General features: G+C 36.0%; 3 protein-coding genes and 1 long non-coding RNA gene across 13 annotated transcripts in view; 2 read left to right on the top strand and 2 right to left on the bottom strand.

Annotated features, from left to right (window-relative positions):
• ASB5 (ankyrin repeat and SOCS box containing 5) overlaps positions 1-11,601 on the top strand; it is a 36,285-nt gene extending 24,684 nt beyond the window's left edge. For 4 of the 6 annotated variants that reach the window (XM_052681577.1, XM_052681576.1, XM_052681579.1 and 1 more), the window contains 7 exons: positions 2,144-2,211; positions 4,745-4,824; positions 5,929-6,036; positions 7,491-7,641; positions 7,766-7,900; positions 9,650-9,841; positions 10,996-11,601. In XM_052681577.1, coding sequence (XP_052537537.1) covers positions 2,154-2,211; positions 4,745-4,824; positions 5,929-6,036; positions 7,491-7,641; positions 7,766-7,900; positions 9,650-9,841; positions 10,996-11,123 — 852 coding nt within the window. In that variant the 5' untranslated portion in view covers positions 2,144-2,153 and the 3' untranslated portion in view covers positions 11,124-11,601. The remainder of the gene's footprint in view (positions 1-2,143; positions 2,212-4,744; positions 4,825-5,928; positions 6,037-7,490; positions 7,642-7,765; positions 7,901-9,649; positions 9,842-10,995) is intronic. The other 2 variants (XM_052681573.1, XM_052681575.1) reach the window with 1 other exon arrangement.
• LOC128079901 (uncharacterized) lies at positions 1,885-14,019 on the bottom strand. Its single transcript, XR_008206360.1, has 4 exons — positions 13,901-14,019; positions 12,670-12,712; positions 8,157-8,180; positions 1,885-2,977 (listed from the first exon to the last, which is right to left on the bottom strand). It is a non-coding gene; the product is annotated as an uncharacterized LOC128079901 (long non-coding RNA).
• Positions 13,542-21,050, top strand: SPATA4 (spermatogenesis associated 4). 2 transcript variants are annotated; one of them, XM_052681580.1, is made up of 6 exons: positions 13,542-13,802; positions 13,882-14,011; positions 14,166-14,284; positions 14,570-14,790; positions 16,757-16,866; positions 17,460-21,050. In XM_052681580.1, the coding sequence occupies exons 1-6, from the start codon at positions 13,714-13,716 to the stop codon at positions 17,538-17,540; spliced, it is 750 nt and encodes a 249-aa protein (XP_052537540.1). In that variant the 5' UTR covers positions 13,542-13,713; the 3' UTR covers positions 17,541-21,050. The 2 variants fall into 2 exon arrangements, with proteins under 2 accessions (XP_052537540.1, XP_052537541.1); XM_052681581.1 differs by having other exon boundaries at positions 19,720-21,050.
• WDR17 (WD repeat domain 17) overlaps positions 20,988-21,237 on the bottom strand; it is a 45,862-nt gene continuing 45,612 nt past the window's right edge. For all 4 annotated transcript variants that reach the window (XM_052681572.1, XM_052681570.1, XM_052681568.1 and 1 more), the window contains one exon: positions 20,988-21,204. In XM_052681572.1, coding sequence (XP_052537532.1) covers positions 21,085-21,204 — 120 coding nt within the window. In that variant the 3' untranslated portion in view covers positions 20,988-21,084. The remainder of the gene's footprint in view (positions 21,205-21,237) is intronic.

Below are 21,237 nucleotides of genomic sequence, written 5' to 3' on the forward strand. Positions count from 1 at the left end.
GGTTGGAAAGCACGTAGTTGAATGGTAGGAATCCACAAGAAAAAAGGTTTAACTTCTTTGTGCCCTGTCTCTAAAAGAAAATTCTATTTATTTCTTTGCCATGGCCACTATATGTTTCAAGACCGGTCATCAAAACTGGAACTTTCTTGGTGGATCATGATTATTATTACCTAAGCCAGTTCAGTGCTCTTATAAGCATAATTAAGCCAAACTTTCAATGCATACTCCAGTACCTAAGCACTCTGGAAAAAATATGCTATCAGATTAGTTTTATAAAATGAGCCTTAAGATTCTGTGTTTTGGTTCCTTAGTTATAAAATCACATGAATGGATGATGCTATGAAGGGTTTCATAATAAGGGTTTCAAAATATTTTTATGATACTGGGAGAATACTATGAAAAAGGAAATACAAAATTACCAACCATTTCTGTAACGTAACCAATATGGGGGTAGCTATCCTGTTAGACATGGAGATATAACTTATTCATTGAGTATAGCACCAGAATGGTGAAAATAATGTACATTCTTGAACTGTGGAAAGAAATTTTGTTTTGCATGGTTTTCAAGAGTGGGATACTGCTGGCATTGGCTCTGGAATTAAATCTCCACAAAGAATATTGGTTTGGATCAGTCAGGACTTCTTCTTTCTTCCCTTCTCTTCCCTTCTCTTCCATTCTTTTGTTGTTGTTGTTGTTGTTGTTGTGTATGTGTATATTTACATGCTTATGTACGTATACTTATATATTATTGTAACATATAAAGTCAAATTAAAGCAAAGGCAGTTCAAAATATTGAAGTGAAAAACTTAAATGGTGTTTGAGCTTTATATTCTTTCTCAAATATATTTTATCTCTAACCTAATTTCTGATCCTTTTGGAATATTTCAGTGTTGATTGTTGGAATTTCATTTATTAAAAAGAGGTGGCTACCATTCAGCTGGTCAGATCTATTCATATTAGTTAAGCATCACTGATGGAATTCCTAGCTTTTAAAGGCTCGGCTTAGAATACTAATATTCTTTTCAATAGATTTTTAGTATCAAAAATCAATTAAGTAGTTGACACAGTTCTATTTTACTGGACAGTTTTAATGTAAATAGTGCTTCAGTAAAAATCTGGTACAACTTAATTACATGTATGAAATGCCAGGATGTCTTATCAACTGGAGCAAAGTGAGTCCTTTGATCTTTGTACTGTACTGCTACAGGGTATTTTCAATGTAGTAGATATTGATCATATCTGTAGCTGTTGCCACAAACAGAAAGGTAACAGGAATGAGCACAATAAATAGTTAATCTTTGTTAGTTTTGCAGAAATAAATATTATCAGCAAGAGTTTTCAAAGAGTCCGTGGTTTTCATCTCAGTGATGAACTGTGAGAAAGCTCCTGTTTTCATTTCTTTTTTCTTTCTTTCTTTTTTTTTTTCCTACTCTTTTTCCAAAGACTGCGCAAATCTTTAGAAATAAAGGGATGGAATGACTGCAACTAATGACTTTAATGACTTTTTCTAAAATACTGTAGGTATTTTATTACTGTCATCATGTATACAGGCTAACAGGGTAGATGTGAAGGCTATAGGAAAATGAAGAAAATAACACTGATGGCTTAGAAATGGATCAAAGTCAGAACTTTCCCATTTTTGGGAGTGAACTGAGTCTTTCACTGCTTAGAGTAGTTACCAAAAACCCAGTTTAACAACACGAGAATTATTAAGAACATAACAGACCACAGTGAACTGCTGAAATAAAAACCCAGTCAAGTGTGTAGATCAAGTATCATTTAAATCATATTCAGAAGATCTCTGCTTCTTTCCTTTCTATAGCTCAGCAAATAGTAAAATATCTTATGGAATATTTGGCAGCATTTCCCCTAGATTTTTGGCACTTTTCAAAGTTAATTAAAAAAAGAAATGTGGGGGAAAAAAAAAAAGAAAAAAAAGAAAAAAAGAGGTCACTGTCCTCTGGTGTAAGAAAAGAAACTGGCAACTCCATATGCTCATATCTTCAGAGCTGTGTTTATGGCAGGGTGAAAGTTCGTATTACAGTCAGCCGCCGATCTCCTTCCAAACACAGTAGGAATGTATTAAGAACAGGCCAAGCTAGCAAGAATGGGTTTATTTAAATTTATTGTTTTTTTTTTCCAGATTGAAAGAAATGAGTAGGATTTATAATTGCAATTGTTTGGAAGTACCATGGGGAGATGGAGATTTAGGTATTGTATGATAATTTGTAATTAATTTATTTTTAACTTTGCCCATTAATACAATGAGTCTATTTATTCTATTTAGTCTATTTATTCTTTCCTTATTAGAGTTTACAAAGTAATGTAGGCTGCACTTCCTGAATGAACGCCAGAGAACTTGGGACTAGTGTGGCTAGTGGTAAATAAAGTTAGAGATGCCTTGTATTCAACATACTCAGCATCTGTCAGAAACTGCACCAGTAGGTACTTAATAAATGAACAGTTTTGGAATAGACTATATTACTAATTCTGCTGTCACAGACAATGCTGAATTGAAACAGTTCTTCATTTATACTCTTGTTGATGCTTTTTAAATAAGAGGCTTAGCAAGGTTGTAGAATAGCAGAAGGCAGCAATCTCGATACAAAATTTATTTTAAAACAAATCTGATGTTTATTAATGCTGCATGTTTATTTTGAACATATTTTCATCTCTGTGGTATTTCATGGTTAATTATTATGTTTACCAATAAATCAGTAGGAATGTGGAAGCTTTTCCCAAGCCTGATTTGCACAATTTTTTTCTGCAGTACTTTGCTTAAAGATTTTTATTCTAATAGAGATGGTGCAAGCATTTAGATTTGAAAGGTTTTAGCAGCCAGCTGCTGATGTCTCTGTGTGAGGGCAGGGAGATAAGGTGGGTGTAGATGCAATACAGACTTCAGAGTGGGATCTGGCATCACTGAATTTCAGATGTCACTTTAATAATTATATTAACAGATGTTCTTCAGAGCATTCTATGGGGGAAGAAGAAGATGGAATGAAAGGTGGAAACAAAGTTGATTTCACATTCTGTCTGCATCTTTGTTCTGATAGTTATACATGGACACACACACAAAAATGTCCTAAGTATATTTATACTTAATGGATGAAAAGAATTAATGATGTTTACAATCTTACTAGATGTTTTTCTATACGATAGTTAAGTGTCAGGGTTTTCTTTTTGTTGTTGTTTTCCTCCTGTTAATTTATGAATAGGCTAAATAACCACTGAGAAAAAATCTCATGTATGGAGATAAGGAAGAAAGTTCAAAGGGAACCATTAATGCAGTCTTCAATAATTTTTTAGGAATTTTGCAACTGCCAGCAGGAGAACTTAATGAATCTTATTTTATTTTAATTAGAGCAACGTGAGTGCTGGTTCTATGGTAGATAGCACTGAAAAACTATTGTTATTTTGTAAAAATCGGGTCAGTATGATTTCTGAACTCAGTTGTTGTTGTTTAAAATCCCTTACAATTCCAAACAATTTGTATATGTTTTTTTAACTTTTCCTACTAGAAATAAAAACCATAGGGAACAATGTTTGTGAGAATGCACAGAGTGAGCACACACACAGAGATTATCAGAGCTTAGTGCACATCATTCTGAAAAAAATATTACAACAGAGAAAAAAATGGTGTAGGAAAATGAACTGAGTGAGAATTACACTATTTAACACATTTTGTATGATTTCAACATAACAGTAATAGCAAAATAAGTCCTAGACCAAGCTCTAGCATTCATTCCAGACAGCTAGACAAGAATAAAGTCTCTGTCAGTGTCAGAAAGATTCAGAGAGCTACAGGTTTCACGTGAGTAATTGAATTAGCATCTTTACATTCCCAGTAATTTCTTCTTATAAGTATCAGTAATTCACAATACACTTTGAAGATGATTCTTTCTTACATGGTCTCAGAACTTAATTTGCAAAATTAATACAAAAAATGGGTATCAGCTTTGCCTGTGATCCTATCAGCAGCAAGCCTTCTATAGCAAAGGACAGGCTCTTCAACAGGAACCACTGGTTGACTCTGGGGTTGGGTTGGAGGTAAGGGTTGGGACAGCATGAGATAGAGAGATACTGTGAGTTTTATTTTTGTTTTTGTCCTTTCTTGAGGGTGGTGAGTCCTGGCAATAAATACAAGCTTTTGCATTAAGGATAACTTCTTATTCTTAGTGCTAACAGCCTATCAAGATGAGAACATAATATCCTGTTTCTTCTATAGCAACCTTTTGTACTATGATTCTCACTGTATTTCTCTTGTACATGTGTAGTAGCTTGAAATGAATCTTGTTGTACGTGGAGATTTCCAAATTGAATTTCATATACTTCAGTTTTATCAGCACTTTTTCAGGCAGGTTTATATCCGTTTTTGGTTTAAATATCAATTTGTTGAAGCCTGTAAACTTACTTGCCAGCTGCTAAAATAAATTGTAAGATAATTAAAAATAAATAATGAAAAATAGAGTTAAAAATATGGTGAAATGCATCTGTTGCATCATATTATTAAAATCAATATATCAATATTTTGTTCTATGTAATCATTTATTTTAGATGCTTACAGTTAATATAACAGCTTTATCTATGAACAAATCAATTGAAATACAGTCTCTACAGGGGAAGAATTATTTTCACAGGACATTTCACTTCATTCTGTGCATTATGTTTCTTGCTTTGCTCTCTGCATTCCAAAAGCATTCTTATTCACATGGTTTACTCAATAAATGTTGTTATTACATAGGTTCTTGGGCAGATCGCTCACCTCTGCATGAGGCAGCCAGTCAAGGACGTCTTCTTTCTCTAAAGACTTTATTGTCACAGGTGAAGGCTGTGTTCTTAAAATTGCTTAACTTTTTAATGCTACTTAATCTCTCAGCATAATCATTAATGCAGATTTAGTATGTTTTGCTTTCTTTTTTTTCACCAGAATTTTTGAGAACAACACAGATTTACTAATTTTTGTTACAATAAGATATAAATTGGTATTTAAAGTATTTTATCTGTACGTTTTAAGCTTCATAAAATCAATCTTTATCAAAGCTGTAACTATATCAGTGTTCTCCTCCTGTGAATCAATATACATAAAATCATTTAACATCCCGAGTCAGAAGGGACCCACAGAGATCATTTAGTCCAAAAGCTCTGCTTCACTCAGAAAAGATAGCTAGCCAGGAAGATACTTGTTTAGAGGGAAGGCACTGAAAAATTCCGGTTCTTTGCACAGTTGTGATTAAAAAAAGATTGTTTTGTTAACAGCAAAGGGAGAGACTATAAACCACTGTGTGTTAATATTAGTCATATTAGCTCCTACAGTAAAGAATAAAATTGATGAATTCAATTTTTAGCTTCTAAGAGTTGAACAGTACCCACTGCAGAAAAATCCAGTGTTTGATGTTTTTATCAATCCAAGAAGTATTCTCCTTGCTAATATTAAGCTGATGTCTCTAGATATTTCAGCCCTTAAGTCAGAGAACTCTAACTCTTAGAATCACAGTGCCATTTAAACCCAGAAGCCTCTTTGGGTTTTAAAGATTACCAATCATAAAGGTTCCCGAACCTCTCTGCAGACCTGTTCCAGGGTTCCACCATCCCCATACCAAATTATTATATTTTCCCATACAACTAATCGGATTTCACCACTTGTTTCTGTTGCCTTTTGTCTGATTATTGTGCATCTCAAGAGTCAGGCTCCACTGTCTTTATACCCCCTTTATGCCCCATCCAGGATCTAATATTTCTGATTTTTAAAAAAGAAGAGCTGACAACTTTGATTCTGCTATGTTGACTGATGAAAGATTTTTTTTATATGCTCACTAAAGATTTATTTATTGCAAATAGAGTGTTATGAATTATTCCTTTGAATAGTAAGTAGTGTGACCTAACAGCTTTCATACGATCTTCATATGTCATTCATATCTTGTTTAGGGTTACAATGTAGACACACTAACTATTGACCAAGTAACTCCACTTCATGAAGCCTGCCTGGGAGATCATGTAGGATGTGCAAGGATCCTTCTTGAAGCAGGAGCAAATGTAAGGGTGTTTTTGTATATGAAGTCCAATGCTAACTTTGGTTTAACTAAGAAGGATATATTCCTTGATTTATTTTTTTACATTGGTATTTCTCTATACTCTGTTGATGACATTGACTTAATTACAATAAGCTGTCATCTGAAAGCTAGCAAAGGAAAGTTTTGGCTCAAAGAAGCATCAGTATAGAGATGTTAGGTTAAATGAAAAAATGAAACAAAGACTACTTAAGCGAGTACGTAAGAGTAGATCTCAAACAGAAGAACAGTAACAGGGAAAACAGATGGGAGTTGGGAAGGAACTGAGATAGCGTAGTCAACTGGACAGAATCTGCTAGTAGTGTTACCAGAATTTCATTGCATTATTTATCTTTTAAACTTCTGAATGCATCTCTCCTTTGCTGATTTCCATTGAGTGGCTTCCACGAGTCTGTTCTTTTAATCTCTGGAATAACTTTTGTCACATTGTGCTGAATGCTCTTAAGATTCTTTGGTCTGAGTACACTGAGTCAGTACACTGACTCTTTTCTGTATTCATGACACAGACTTTCTACCTGTTATCCCAAACAGAAAGTGAGAATTCACAGTCCATTTTTACTACAGTTTGCGCTGAGATCAGATTCACCAACAGTTACAGTTTCTCAGTTGTAATTGGTGATATTCCACCTTGGTGATGGAATATTTATTGTCCTAACAATTCACTTTTGGGAAACATCTGGAATATGTGTAAGTAACAGATAAGAAAAACACAGATGCATTCCAAAAAGCAGTCTCTGTCCACTTCAGCTGGTGCAGGGATTCTATATATGTAGAATATATATAGATACTACTTACAAATCGATAAGAACAAATTTTATTTTCATATCTCAATTTTTGCTTTTTTTTAGCTTTTCATGGTTGGAGTGGGTTTAGAGGATGCACGTAAGAGGATTGGCGAGATTCCCCTCTCCAAATACCTGTGTTCCTTCCTTTAGCATCATCACAATTTTTCTTTCTAGTCATTCTCCCTATTAGCCTTGTCTCATTCCATGAAATACCACTCCAACAGAGAGATTAAAAACACAGAAAGGCAAATAATTCCCACATTTAATATGAAGTTTGCAGTCTGCTAAAGCTACAGAGAGAAGGTTCCCATTACTACAAGAGGTGTGGATTTTTTGTATCAGTGAAAAGAGCCAAGTGCAATTACTTCTGAAAATTAAGTCATTTACTGCCCAAATGATAATATGTGGTCTTCAGCATACAAAGTGTATTTTCTTTCATTCAACATAATTTAACAAGAGCAACAGTAAACTGAGGAGTGTGGTGATGGGAGAACAACAGAGCAAGGACTGAACAGCTAAGCTATTTTATTCTAACCAGTAAGTTTGTCACTATTTTCATGCAGTTTCTAGCTATATTCTGTTTAAAACTACTTTTCTTTCAATTTTTTTGTTACCTCGATTTTATATATTTTAGGTAAATGCTACAACAATTGATGGAGTGACACCCTTATTTAACGCGTGTTCGAGAGGCAGCGCAGCATGTGCTGAGCTCCTGTTAGAGTATGGTGCCAAAGCTCAGTGGGAGTCCTGTCTTCCATCACCAACTCACGAAGCAGCCAGCAGAGGTAGGAAATTACATGCTCAACAGACAAGCATTAGACAAATATCTCAATAATGTAGTGTGAGGAAAGGAGTCCCACTTTGTCTGAGCCAACTTACTGAACCAACTATTATGCTTTGTACTGACAGGACACAGTGAATGTCTGGAGGTACTGATATCCTGGGGTATAGATGTTGACCAAGACCTTCCTCATTTAGGAACACCTCTATATGTAGCATGTGTGTCACAGCAGATCCATTGTATTCGAAAGCTTCTTTATGCAGGTATGTCATTATTTAAATAAAAGTATTGCTAATTTGTCTAATTAAGCATACTGAGTTTTGAAATAATCTGTGCTCAGTCAACAAAACTAGAACCCTTGCTTGCAGGACACTTGTGACTTTGCTGTGATGCATTTTTTCTTACATCAACTTACTGCATCTATTTTTTTTAATTTTTTTTTTTTTTTTTTTGGCATAACAAACATGAGTGGAAAAGGGATCAAGACTAAAAGAAATGGGCAAAATATTCAGCACTTACCACAGCTTAGTAGATACTCATTTTCTGTAGAAAAAAAAAAAAAAAGTTAAAATTAGCTTTGAGAAAGGTGTTGCTTTTAAAAGTTTTTTATACAGTATGCTTTCAACAGATTTTTTTTTTTGGCAATGTAGTCCCATTCTTTTTAATCTTCAGTGTACTCTGAATTCAATCTTTTTACAAAGCATAGAGGCTGAACTGCAAAGAGAAGCAGTGAGGTAAAAGGTACTTCATCCTAAACCTTGTTTTATTTAGTTAATCAACAAAAATAGAAGTTGGGTATTCAGTCTGTGTCAGCATGAGTCCAGTGTCAGTATCTGCACAAAGGACTGTTTGCTGTGTTTCAGGTAATGAGATACAGGACTTCGGCGTCCTGCAGAAAAATGAATGAAAAATTATATTTGAATAATTACTGCTTTGTTATCATTGCACTTCAGTTGTTTTTCTAGTTAATTGCAGGTTATCAAGAATACAAACAAGCAATTAAAATATTTCTCTTGAAGTCAGTTCTCTAGTTCGTAATTTCTATGTTTAAGGAACCTAGAAATATAACTGGCATGTTTTGAGATTCATATGCTGGCATAGATTAAAGGCAGTAACAGGATATTCTACATTTGTTGTGATAAAGCAGAGAAGTGTATGTAAATTGAGAACAGAGCTAGCTACTTATGTCAATCTGAATTTTTAATTGATCAGCTATTTAGAGTGTATTGGGAGGTATAATGCTAACAGACAGTGAAATAGGCAAGAGAATGACACTGTGGAAGCATTTTTAAAATGTTCATGCTGGTAAAAGTGACCTATTTAGAGTCTGAATCAGATTGCTAAGCCTCTGATATTAAAAAGTTCTTTAACTCAAGTGGGAATTTAAAAGGCAAATAACATTTATTCAGTGCCAAAATTTGGTACAGAAACCAATTTTTGGTCTCAAAAGATCAGTACAGTTCTTTTAATAAGATTCTTTTTTTAATAGAATGACTGTTGGAGAAATCCTGTTTGAGGGGAAAGGTTAACAGCTTGCTTAGAAGAGTTTTCCCATACTAGCTATTTTTGTTTAACTCTTGTATGAACTTTATTTTATGAATATAAATGCAGCACTGCAAATTAGTTCAGTCCATTTTAATTTACAAACTCTATTTTAGCAATTGTTTTTAAAGACTTCAGTAATGAAAGAGTAGTTTACCTGTAGCAATTTTTTTAAATGTATTTTTTTGATAATTAGGGCAACTACGATGCTCACATTACTTAGTTTGTTTTTTTTTTTTTTCTTTTTCTTCTTTCTATACAGTATTTTCCTTTAAAATCTTGTTGTGCTTTGTAAGAACATCTAGGATAACTATATGATCAAAAGGTTCAGTGATAGGATTAGCTATATTGGTATGTAATAAAATCAATGAAGTGGCTAAATTCACTGTTGCATTCCCAGACAGCGCAGATTTTTACTCAATGACAATTGTCATTAATCTCTTCTTCACATCTCTTTGCCTGCACACCAGGTGCCAATGTGCAGAAGGGAAAGCATTTGGAAACTCCATTGCATGCTGCTGCCCAGCATTCAAGTACAGAGATTGTAAACTTACTGCTTGAATTTGGGGCAGACATAAATGCCAAAAACACAGATTTTGAGAGGCCTGTTGATTTAGCTGCTCCTCGCAGTTTAGTAGAGAGGCTGCTGCTCCTCCACGAAGGTAAGCTTTACATATGCTTTTGCAAGTGTATTTTTGTAAACAAACATGTAACAAAGAACCCCAACAACTGAATATGTTTATTTTCAGCCAAGTTCCTTTTTTAACTATAAAAGTAACTAGTAATATTTACTTTCAGGCCACAGCCAGCACACAGCCATGCAGCATCAGAATTTATTCAAGCTGAAAAAACATCTTTTTATGTTTATTAGGTGTTAAACTACAATAAAACTGCATTTTTATTGGCTACATCAGATCTTGCAATAAAGAAACAGGATACTTCAATTTCAGATTAAAAATGTATTTAGTTTTTGCCAACCATCCCAAAATTAAAAAATACACGTGTTCCTAATATATGTGTAAAGCCCTTTATTTTGAGTGTGGACAAAAAATATGTAAATATTGGAAATATATTTTTTTGTTTGAAAGTCTTGTCATACTTCACAAGGTAACGTTATAAACTGTTTCAGTCTATTCCCAGTTATGCATATGAATGTACAAACAAGGAATTTTTAAAATCAAATAATAATGAGTTATCTGATATGAAATGCTTTATAATAATATACGATGAAAGACCATAGAGGTTTTTAATTTAATTTAAATGAATTTTAAATTTAAATTTATTATTTTTATTTATTATTTTAAATTTAAAATTTAAATGAAATTTAGAAAACATTGTTTACTTTGTAATTACCTGAGAAATAACAATTGATACAAATAGTCTCTTTTGACTAGTCTGAGAGGGAGGAAATGAATATATCCCAAAGGGATCTGAATTTGTTCAGGCTGTCTTATGTAAGGGTAAGACAAGACACAAAGGCCACAAGATGCAGGTGAAGACAAAGAAAAGCAAAGAAGTGACCGTCTCAGCTAATTGTCATCTCTTTAGAGGTGAACTGGCACTGTTTCAATGCTTCCCTCAAAACAGCCTACCGTTAAGAACAACAACAACAAAAAACAAAACAAAACAACAACAACAACAAAAACCAACCCACACTAAAACCAACTGGTTTTGTGAACTGGCTATTTAGAGGCCATCAAAGACTAGAGGATTTTTAGAAGCACATAGCAAATATGTCAAAATCTTTTTTTTTTTTTGCATGAAACTCACCCTTATGTAATTAAACTCCTGTTTTGTTTTGTTTTTTTTTTGGCAGCCACACCATCTTCTCTTTGTCAGCTTTGTCGACTACGTATCCGAAATTACATAGGAAGAGCTAGACTGCATCTTGTCCCACAACTCCAATTGCCAACAATACTGAAGAATTTCTTACAGTATAGATAACATAATAATTAACCTTTAGAAAGCTGAATAACAAGTCTTCTGTTTATTGTAAATTTTGCCTAAAGAACTGCTGGGCGGAAAATAAAGCCTTTTGCATATTACTTTAAAAAGACACAAATCTTTGACACCTGGTGTTGGCATGTAATCACAATTGGGAGCCATTCAGCAACTGGTACCAAGGTGCTAACAAGGCTGAATTGAATAAGTGTGCTGATACTCTGGGAAATGATTGTATAGGTTTAGCTTAATACTTACTAATTAGCTTTAGTGCTGTTAATTTTATTTGTATTTATACTTTAAAATCTGTTTGGCACATGGGAACTGCAGCGTTTCTTCATATATATTTGTTAACTTTGTCCATTTGGAGTCATTATTTTATGTGTTTTTAAATATCTGTTGTTTGTGTACTGAAAAATACTTGGTGGTAGGTGCACTACAAACGTTGATTAAAAAAAAAATAAATAAATGAATAAATAGCCATTTTTTCTTCCTTTTCTTTATATAGATGCTTAATTAATGACAGTGAGAAACTTCCTTTACTCTTCCTCACTGCCTGTGCTCTGAACTGGAGTTTTGTGTTTTGAGCTTTTCTTTTTTTAGCCATATCTAGTTTATAAATTATTTGTAACTTTTTAAAACAGAAAATCTGTAAAGATATAAGTTTACAAATTATAGAGAAGCCATAATGCTGAAATACTTTCAGATCCCCTTTTGTAACAGAGCATTCTTGGAATCTTTCCTTAACTGTGCTATATCATAACTTAGGGACATATACATAATCTGCCTCAGAGAAAAACATAATTTATTGCATGGTTTTTGAAGGCTACTGCATCGTGTCATAGAACAGCTTGGGTTAGAAGGGACCACAAAGATCCAAACCTCTGCTGTGGGCATGGTTGCCAACCACAGGGTAAAGTTGCCCAGAGCCCATCCAACCTGGCCTTGAATGTCTCCAGAGACAGGACAGTCACTGCCTCTCTGGGCAGTCTGTGCCAGGGCCTCACCATTCCCTGAGTAAATAATTTCTGCCTAACATCTAACTTAAATCTATCATCTTTTAGTTTAAAGCCATTTCCCCTTGTCCTATCGCTATCTGCTCATGTAAAAAGTTGGTCCGCCTTCTACTTACAAGCCTAATACTCAGTTGCTAATTTATGTCCACCTAATAAAATCCAGCTTTCTGACTTTTATCCTTGTTTAAAGGTATCTTACTTTATTCTGCTCCTTGCAAAAACTCTAGCGAGAGCCTCTTCTGGAGTCCCTCTAAAGGAAGATCAGATGCAGGTAGGAGAGACTGCTTAGGATTCCATACTGTGCATAGCCGAAGGATTTAGAGCATGCACTGAGCAAGTTAGGTAGAGTAGCGTCTAGATTTTTTGTTTGTTTTGTTGTTTTTTTTTCCCCACTCAGAAACTTAGAATGTTTTGTTTTCTGTATAATGCCATTACCATTATTATTTCAAGAAACACAGTAGTGCCAAGACAACTACTGCACTACTTGTGTATACATACTTGTATACACAGAGCAAGATCACTTGGACGCTTACCTTCAGGTGTGCAGAGTGCTTTTCAAACTTGACTTGGGAAAAGCTGCATGAGGAAAAAAAGAGAATGTTGGTTTGGCTTTAGGCATTAGAGTCCCTGCTGTCTTACGTCATCTAGGTGGATTTGCACTGTCATGCCATTTGCACTATCTATTGCCACTAATTCCGGCAGTCATCCAAAGAGCAAACAAGATCCTCTTAAGTGGTGCGAGCTACAGGGTACTACTTTCTCCTTAATTCTATGGAGCAGTAGGCAAGCAGATTAACCCAGATCCAGCTTGCAGGGGTATTTTTGTGACTTGAATCTTGGGTAATACTCACTTTTAAATCTTTAATCTTTTGCTAACAGATAATAACATGAAAATAGGATCCCTTCAGCAAACTGAGACAGGTTGGATGGGAACAAACAAAACTGGGAACTCAGGCAGCTGCTGTGGCAGGACTGTGTTGTGGAACAGGCTTTCAGATCAGCCCATTCTCATGCCATGTACCAACAATACATACTAACCAAATAGACAACATCAGCGTTTGGTAAAGCAATTCCAAAAAACACGATTAGTCAGAAATTAAAGAATGGATGCTCTTAAAGCAATGCCTCCTATTTACGATGTTGGCACACGAGATCAGAGACAGATGTTGATAGTATGGCAGCAGAGGTTGAACCTTCCCACCAATATTCCATGATACATTGTTGCTGCGTGGCAGCAGAGGGGCAGCCTGACACGAGGTGCGACACAGACAGGCCTCAGAAGTGTGCCACCAAATTCCTTCATGCCGAAAAGATGGCACCCACTGACGTTCATCAGCAGAAGGCGTTACTTTTGGAGCAACCTACAATTTCTCAAAGAATATATATCGCGTAACATCTCCATTCCGCGCTGGAACCCAACTGTGACATCACGCGGGCTTGCCGTAAGGCACTGCGGACAAACGCAGCCGGTACCACGCGGCGCCTCACACAGCCCGCACACCACACGCGCTCCGCTTCCTGCGTGGGCCGCCTCGTGACGGCAGCGCCACGAGGCGGCGAGTGCAGCCCCGCCAGCGATGGCCCTCCGGCAACCGGAGCTGCCTCGCCCCGTGCTCCGCTGGCTGCTGAGCCTCGGCCTCTCCGTCAGCCCACGGAACTACCGCAGGTCCGCCATGCCGGGCCGGGGAAAGGGAGGGCGCCGTGAGCGGGAGGCGGTGCCAGCGCTTTTCGCGTTGTCTCGACAGGGATTTCTCCAACGGGTACCTGGTGGCGGAGATCCTGTCTCGCCGCTTCCCCGCCCACGTCCGGCCCGACGCCTACACGAACGGCTGCTCGCTGGCCACCAAGCTGAGCAACTGGTCCCAGCTGCGGCGGGTGAGGGCGCCTCGGCGCGCGGTAGCGTAGGGGCGGCTCTGGGGCGGCTGCTGCCCCTTGCCCCCCTCAGCGGCCCCTCTCAGCCACGGACCGTGCTCCTTCCTTGATCTTCTAATTTGTAATTGCTTTTTTTTTTTTTTCTTTCCGCGTCAAGTTTTTGGCAAAGCAAGAGTTAGACATCACTCAGGAGCTGATAGACGGAACGATTCACTGTAAGCCTGGAGCGGCAGAGAGCCTGCTGCGAGAGCTCTGCTCCGCGCTGACCAGCAGCCGGTGAGTGGGCAATGCCCGCAGGTGACCTCTCCTGCCCGGCCCCGGCTTGGCAAGCAAAAAGGTGTTTTGAAGTGAGTTTTGAATATTAGCCAAACTTTTGCTAATAGCTACTTCTTTCTGCCATCAGCTCGTCCATTATCTCTCTGTGCATCACTTTGCCTGAGCTATTTAAGTGCATATGGGCTTCACTGCTGTCAATGTGAAAATAATTATAAAGCCATAAAAATGAACTGGTACTTTGTCATTTTTTTACTGTAATTAATTCCCAAACTTTTTTTTTTTAAGAATTGGAAGTCTTCAAGAGAGGCAGATTGACTTCACAGACTGCTGTTACCAGACACAGCTACCAGTAGCTGTCAGAGCAACAGCTTCCACAGCCATCAAGAGTAACATCAGGTTGACAGAGATGCTGGTAGAACCCAGCATCTGCATCAATAGACAGAAGGCCATTACCATCATTAACATGCACATAGGAATGAGGATGCAAGAGAGGGCAGAGAATCCACGTGAGTGTATTAAATAACTTTCACCATTATTGTTATCACTAAACATCCCCCTCTATTACTCCTTACCACTGAAAGAAGCCACGCTGTTCCTTAGCTCTTCTTGGCTGAGGCACTTAGCAGAGATGCTGTAGCTTGCCCTGATGCTCTTGGTAGAAATGCTCATAGCACAAAGGCCCACAGTATTCTTGAACTATCAAGATAGAGAGTGAGCAGCTAAGCGGTTGACTAGCGGTTCCCACACTGGAGGGAAGATGGTCTGGACCATCAGATTAAAGGGGCTCTCATTAAAGGGCTGTTCCATGTAGTCCAGCTATGGCCAGTTACAAGTGACCTCCCTCAGCTATCAGTTCTTAGGGCTGCTTAACATCTTCATTAATCATGTGGACATGGAGAGAGAGGACAGTGAGCAAATGGGGGAGTGACTGGCACACTAGAGGCTCCTTCAAGTTCAGAGAGATCCCAGCAGGCTGGAGAAATGACAGGACTCAATGCTGAACAAAGACAAATCCTGTCCTGGCAACCAAGTAACCTACACATTGCTACCAACTGCAGGCAGCTGGCCGAGAAAGAGCTTTGAATTCCCCGGTACAAATGCACATTCTATGATTAACATAATGTAGGGAGGGCCACCAAAGTAGCTAGAGGGCTAGTGCATATGACATATGAAGAGTGAAGAACTGAGTTGCTTCAGCTTTAAGAAAAGGTGAAAGGACAAAAGCTGATTATTTCCTCTTTCTGCTTATTAGGATAATTTAACTTACTGAATGCTACGAGTTGGATCAGTTATCCTCTGTCACTGATACTATCAAAGAATCCTCAACAGTGAAAGACATTTTAAAAATCAATTAGTGATAACTCTGTTCATTTTAATGTTTGTTACTCTTCTCCAAGACACAATATATGACTTTTAGAAGTCCCTCAGTCTTGCAGGCACATGCTTTTACATGCATCAGTTCCACTGCAACCAGTTTGCATGTTTTTGAGTCTGAAGAGATCACGAGCCTGTCTACTTTGATCTCAGTCTTGCAAGCCACAGCATTTCAGTTGAATTTCTTTATATTCAGCTTTATAACCAACATTACCTAAAGCACGCTCTGTCATGGAGGATGCTCCATCTCCAGTGAAAACATGACGTGGTTTCCAAAATTAAACTGAATTCTCTGGTTTGTTTCCATTTTGGAGCCTTTTGCTGCACTCCTGAGAGTTTTCTGTATCCTTCTGAAAATTCTGGCACCAAATTTAAACCTAACATTCTAGTGTCAATCTCTTCTATACCACAGACCAAGTCAAATTATCTTAAATTGTTTACACTTTACAAATTACACATAATAGGAGTGTATCAAAGGTAGCTGCAGGAGTAAATAAGGCTTAAGCAAAGAAATCAGATGTTAGACTTCAAGAAGTATGTCTTCAACTTGATCATGTCAAATGAAAAATTTGCTCTGGATCACCATTAAGACATAAATAGTCAATTTGTGGTCAATTTTTTTTTTTTTCTTTTGCTATTTAGTTTTTTGTTTTCTCTAGTTGAAGACTTTCTTTGCCAAGTAGTATGTTTAACTGCAGTGACTTGCTGATTTTACAGTCTTGAAATATTTTGAAGTTGTTCAAATTGAGCATGTGTGGTTAAGACATACTGTGCAATCTCAAACATTTTGTTTAATGCTTATTTACAATCTCAGGCATTTTAAATAATAAAACACTGAAACAATTTCATCTATTTAAACACACAAAAAATATCCTGTTTGAAAAGAAGATACAGAGTACTTCTACCTTACAATGTTTAACGTTTCCCCTTTTCTTCTGAGCATGTTATTTTTATAGAGCTGCCAGATCATCTGAGCATTTAAGTAAAATGGGGGGCAGGGTAGTTACAGCGTACAGATAAACTGGAGAAGTAAACAACTAACTGGTGAGATGCTCAACATACTGCTGAAATGAGCAGTGTGGTATTTTTGTCTTAAAGGACGGTTTAACATTAAACCAAGTTTTGGACAGCGTGTGGTTCACCATTTGGATTGCATCATACCCTCTACGAATACAGCTAGTATCCCAAAGCAGCATTTGTTACCTCATGTAAGTTTGTTTTTCTGGATCATGTAGGGGTTAAACTTTTTTTTTTTTTTTTTAAACTTTTGCTATATAGACAGCCAATAGATGTGTTTAAAAACTTTGAAGCTACATCTTCTTACAAAATAGGAGACTTGGAGAGGGTTAGCAGTGTTAAACTGATTTATTTATTTTTAAGATCAATTGCTTTGAGATTTTCCCTAATACGGCAGCAGTAGCAATTATTCTAATACTTAAAAATGCCTTCCTTACTTTTCTCAGTGTTTTGATTTAGTTTGGGTACATTTACTATGCTGAAATCCTGTTTGGCTCTTTTGGGCACTGATGCCAACAGTCACAAATCGATCTGATTAATTAGCTTTCAGCCTGTTTGTATGTATTCTTCCTCTTTGCCATCAAGGATTGTCTGTGTTGGTTTAAATAGTAACACCCTCAAAAATGGTACTGCATTGTCTTTATACATAGGACTACAATAATTTCTTCAGAAGGGAAAATGAGACTCTAAGAGTTTAAACTCAGTCTAGATTTTTATGGTTAAATCTGATTAAAACAACTTCTTTAATGCTGTCATGATATTTTCCCCACCTGTTTGCATACAGATTCATCAGAAACCGGAGACAAAATATGTTCATTCTAAAGAACTTCGGGGGAAACAGCTGACAACTCCCCCCTCAGGATAGATATTTAGAACCATCTGGAGACTGCTGAAAGGATTAACCAGAGAGATAAGGAACTTTTAAATACAAACAATCTCTCAATCACAATTGTGTTGACTGCATAATCAATAAAGAGAAATCTAAGTTGGCCATTAGTTAGGCACAAATTCATTTAAAGCCAAATTAATTAAAAAAAAATAGATTATATCATGTTCTACAATACAGATTTTATTTATTTCTACAGTACTTAACTTACTTGTTCATATAATATTGCCTAGCGTCCATTTCAGCTTCATTTCTTACTAAAGTTGATATGTATCAGTGAAGGTTTCTGACACAGATGGTACTGATAGAAAATCAGAGTCTACAAAGTTAAACATTGTACATGAAGTAGATTAAGATATAAAGACAGTCTTCACAAGTGCTTTTTTTGGTTCCTTTGTTTTCAGTCATCATAAGAGCAAAGATTCTGGATTTTCATTCCTATATAACCATGAAAGCTTCAAATTAAAAAAAAAAATAGTAATATCTATTCTGAAAGAGGTATCTAAGCTTGGTAGTTTAACTTCATTCTTTAGAGAAGTACTTCCTTGCATTAGTGTAATGTTAAATTCCTGTAACTCTGGATTTAATATTTTTCACTTATGAAAACTCCATATTATTAAACTTCAAGGTGTCATATCTCATTTTTAAGGCATAGTTCATACCATTGCTTTTTTTTTTTTTCCTCAATATTGTCTTTTAAGCCATGTAGGAAAGTGTGTTTTGAGGATCTCACATTTGGCTACAGTCTGCGAAGCTTAAAGATGTCTGTACTGGTCAGATTTTTTCAACAGAAAAAGTTCGATTTTGTACGGATAAAATGACATTAACATCTCAAATATGCTGAGATTTATAGTTATTAGAAAACACTATTATAGAGCTTGCTAAATTTCTTCATTAAAACAGAAATACTCATTATTAGAGAAAAATTGAACAGTGACTTGAAGACTCTTAAAAAGATTCTTAAATATTAAGGGAAAATACCTCTATTTGACTAGCTGTGCTGGATAATGAAGAACATTTCTTTCCTTCACCACATGGGGTTAAAACTGCAGTAGACAAAACACAACCATTTTACTCACAATGACTTATTTTATTTCATCAACGAAACAAAAATTAACCCTCCCTCTCTAGTTTGAAGAGGGAGTAAAATCTGCCTAAGATTATGTGTTAAGGCACAACTTCCTTGCAACAAATTGATACAATTAGACTATCTATTTTTAAGATACTTAAGTTATGAAGTACTGGTAAAAATCCTTACAATGCAGCAAAAACTTGGAAATAGAGCAGAGTGCCAGTTGAGCCAGTCCTTCAGATCCTGTCATCAGACATGAGACTGTAAATTCAATTCTTAGTTTCTCTCACCAATTTTGTATGAACAGATATCACACACAAAATTGTATGATTAATGTGGTAAAAGGAAATAATCTTTCATCTTTGAAGCAACCCATCAGATAATACTGGAAAATTCTGTCACCAAATATAAATTTTTAGTTCTGAAATCTAACTTTAATTCTCCAAACTCCACAAGGTTGAACAAGGGAAAACATTTTTCAAACAATACCTGCAAGAAGTATAATATTACCAACTCTTAAGTATGAACAGAAATTTTTGTACACATAACAAAGCAGCTAATTTTCCTTCCAATAAATTCCTATCACAGAAATTCTGTAATACAATTCCAGAACAGGCAATGAAAAATTTAATTATTTTAAAAGAGAAATGAAGAGAACGAGAATTGTTGATTTTTAACCTCCATAGTACATTTCTGGCATGTTGACATTGTTATCCTTAGCTAGATGAGGGCAGTGCTTATAGAGCTATTGAGAACTAAGATGTACTAAATACCACTTTGTATTACTGCTGTTTTTAAAAGGATTGCTCTAGACATAGTTCTGCCAGTTTCTAATGATAACTTCTTTGTATTTTAAGTAACTAGCAGGATTTTTATATTTATTTTAAAGCAGCTGTCACAACTGTAATGAAGGTCAGATAGATTTCTGCTTGTATGCCATCGAGCTGAAAATAATATAACTAAAGCAAGCTTTCTACAGATTAGTAATTCCAATCATAAGACTTCTATGGTTAAATTGCTTACAATACACAACTTTAAATTATCTTGGTATTCTACTGCCATAACTTTCTTCCTGTTTGAGCACAGAAATAGCACCATGATTCCAGCCCTGGTCTGGCCTAATTCTGTGACTAATGGGGTGAAGCTTCCCAATGTGACGCTGTCTGAAACCCATGGACCATGCCCTGGAAAAAAGGGAAAAAGTATGGAGATGGGCCCAGTTGGGGAAAAAAACTCCAAAACAATAACAGTGGTAACAATCTAAGGGAGAAAACTAATTTACTAAATATGATAATGGAATGCAAGACAATACAATATAATTGGAATCAAAGCTAATAGAATAAATGAGGGAGTATCTAAAAACTGAAAGCCTTACTCTGATCCTGTAGATGAGACAGCCAGCAAACACACGGAGCCAAGGCAGGCAAAAAGAAAGACATTCTCATGACTTACAGTAAGTTTCAGCTTTCCCTCTTAACAGAAAACAGAAATGAAAAAAGTGAAGTCTTCTGCAAATTGTGGTCCATTCTTCTTTTCTGAGACCAGATCTGCAGCAATTACTCTTTAATTCCCAGTGCACTGCATGATCTTATGATGCAGACTACCAATAACAAATCACAAAACCATGACAATCAGTAAATAAAAATCTATGCGAAGTGTTTGTTTCTGGTCCATCACACTACACTTATAACTAATATAAAATGTAAAAATAAAGCATTTTAATGTACATAAAGAACTTTAATAACATCACTACATTTTCTGTTCCTTACAAAGGCTTTGTTAAAAAAAAAAAAGATTTTATAAATACATCTTAGCTTTCATTGAGAGTATACAGGGGGACAAAGTGTCAAAGATGAACTTCTTAGAAAATATACTATTATAATCTAGACATTCAAACCTATCTTAACAAAACATTAATAAACATCTTTGTACTACTATTAATGATGCATGTAACTAATGAATGCAAAGGTCACCTGTGCACTTTCGAAATTTTACTTTTGCTCTAGAATCCTGTGTAAAAACTAATTAAAATTAAAAAAATAGTCACTGTGTTATTACAGTCATTCTAAAACAAGTTGCAGTGGCTATTCATGAGGTCATTAATCCTTTGAAAGCGTATTTGGGTTTCACAGTTTATCTGTATTTTGATGATGTGTAGGGTTGCCTCTGTGCTTTAAAGGGATTTGTTTAGTCAATTTCAGCTGAAATATGTCTGTGCTGTCTAACAATTTGTATTAAAAAAGACATGGCTGTCAATTAAGTTAGGATTTTTTTTCTTTGGATTCTCAATAACTACTTCTTTGGATAATCAACAAACATTTCTATAGAAATCTTTTCTCGTTGTTCTCATTTTACAATTTTAAAAGTCCAAATATTTGTCTCCCAAGAGAGCTTGACTAGCATCTTTCTGTCCTTTCACAATCAGTGTTACGTTAAGAGGAAAATACTGCATCAAAATGGGTTAAGCCGTATTCCAGTTCCTAGTGGTGAAAATGGATTCACTTTGGCCCACATCAAAGCATCATTCAGTGAAATTGCAGATTTTCCATCTTCGAGGAAGAATGCTGGACCCTGGAACAGCAGAAATATTTGGAGAGAAAGAAA

This window comes from Tympanuchus pallidicinctus, unplaced genomic scaffold, assembly GCF_026119805.1.
Source record: "Tympanuchus pallidicinctus isolate F22 unplaced genomic scaffold, pur_lepc_1.0 scaffold2, whole genome shotgun sequence".
In the NCBI taxonomy this organism is placed as follows: domain Eukaryota; kingdom Metazoa; phylum Chordata; class Aves; order Galliformes; family Phasianidae; genus Tympanuchus; species Tympanuchus pallidicinctus.

Coding starts and splice junctions, on each gene's coding strand:
- SPATA4 (XM_052681580.1), top strand. CDS start 13,714: ATGGCCCTCCGGCAACCGGAGCTGCCTCGCCCCGTGCTCCGCTGGCTG. Junction 14,012..14,165: donor ACTGGTCCCAGCTGCGGCGG/GTGAGGGCGCCT, acceptor TTCCGCGTCAAG/TTTTTGGCAAAGCAAGAGTT. Junction 16,867..17,459: donor AGCAGCATTTGTTACCTCAT/GTAAGTTTGTTT, acceptor GTTTGCATACAG/ATTCATCAGAAACCGGAGAC.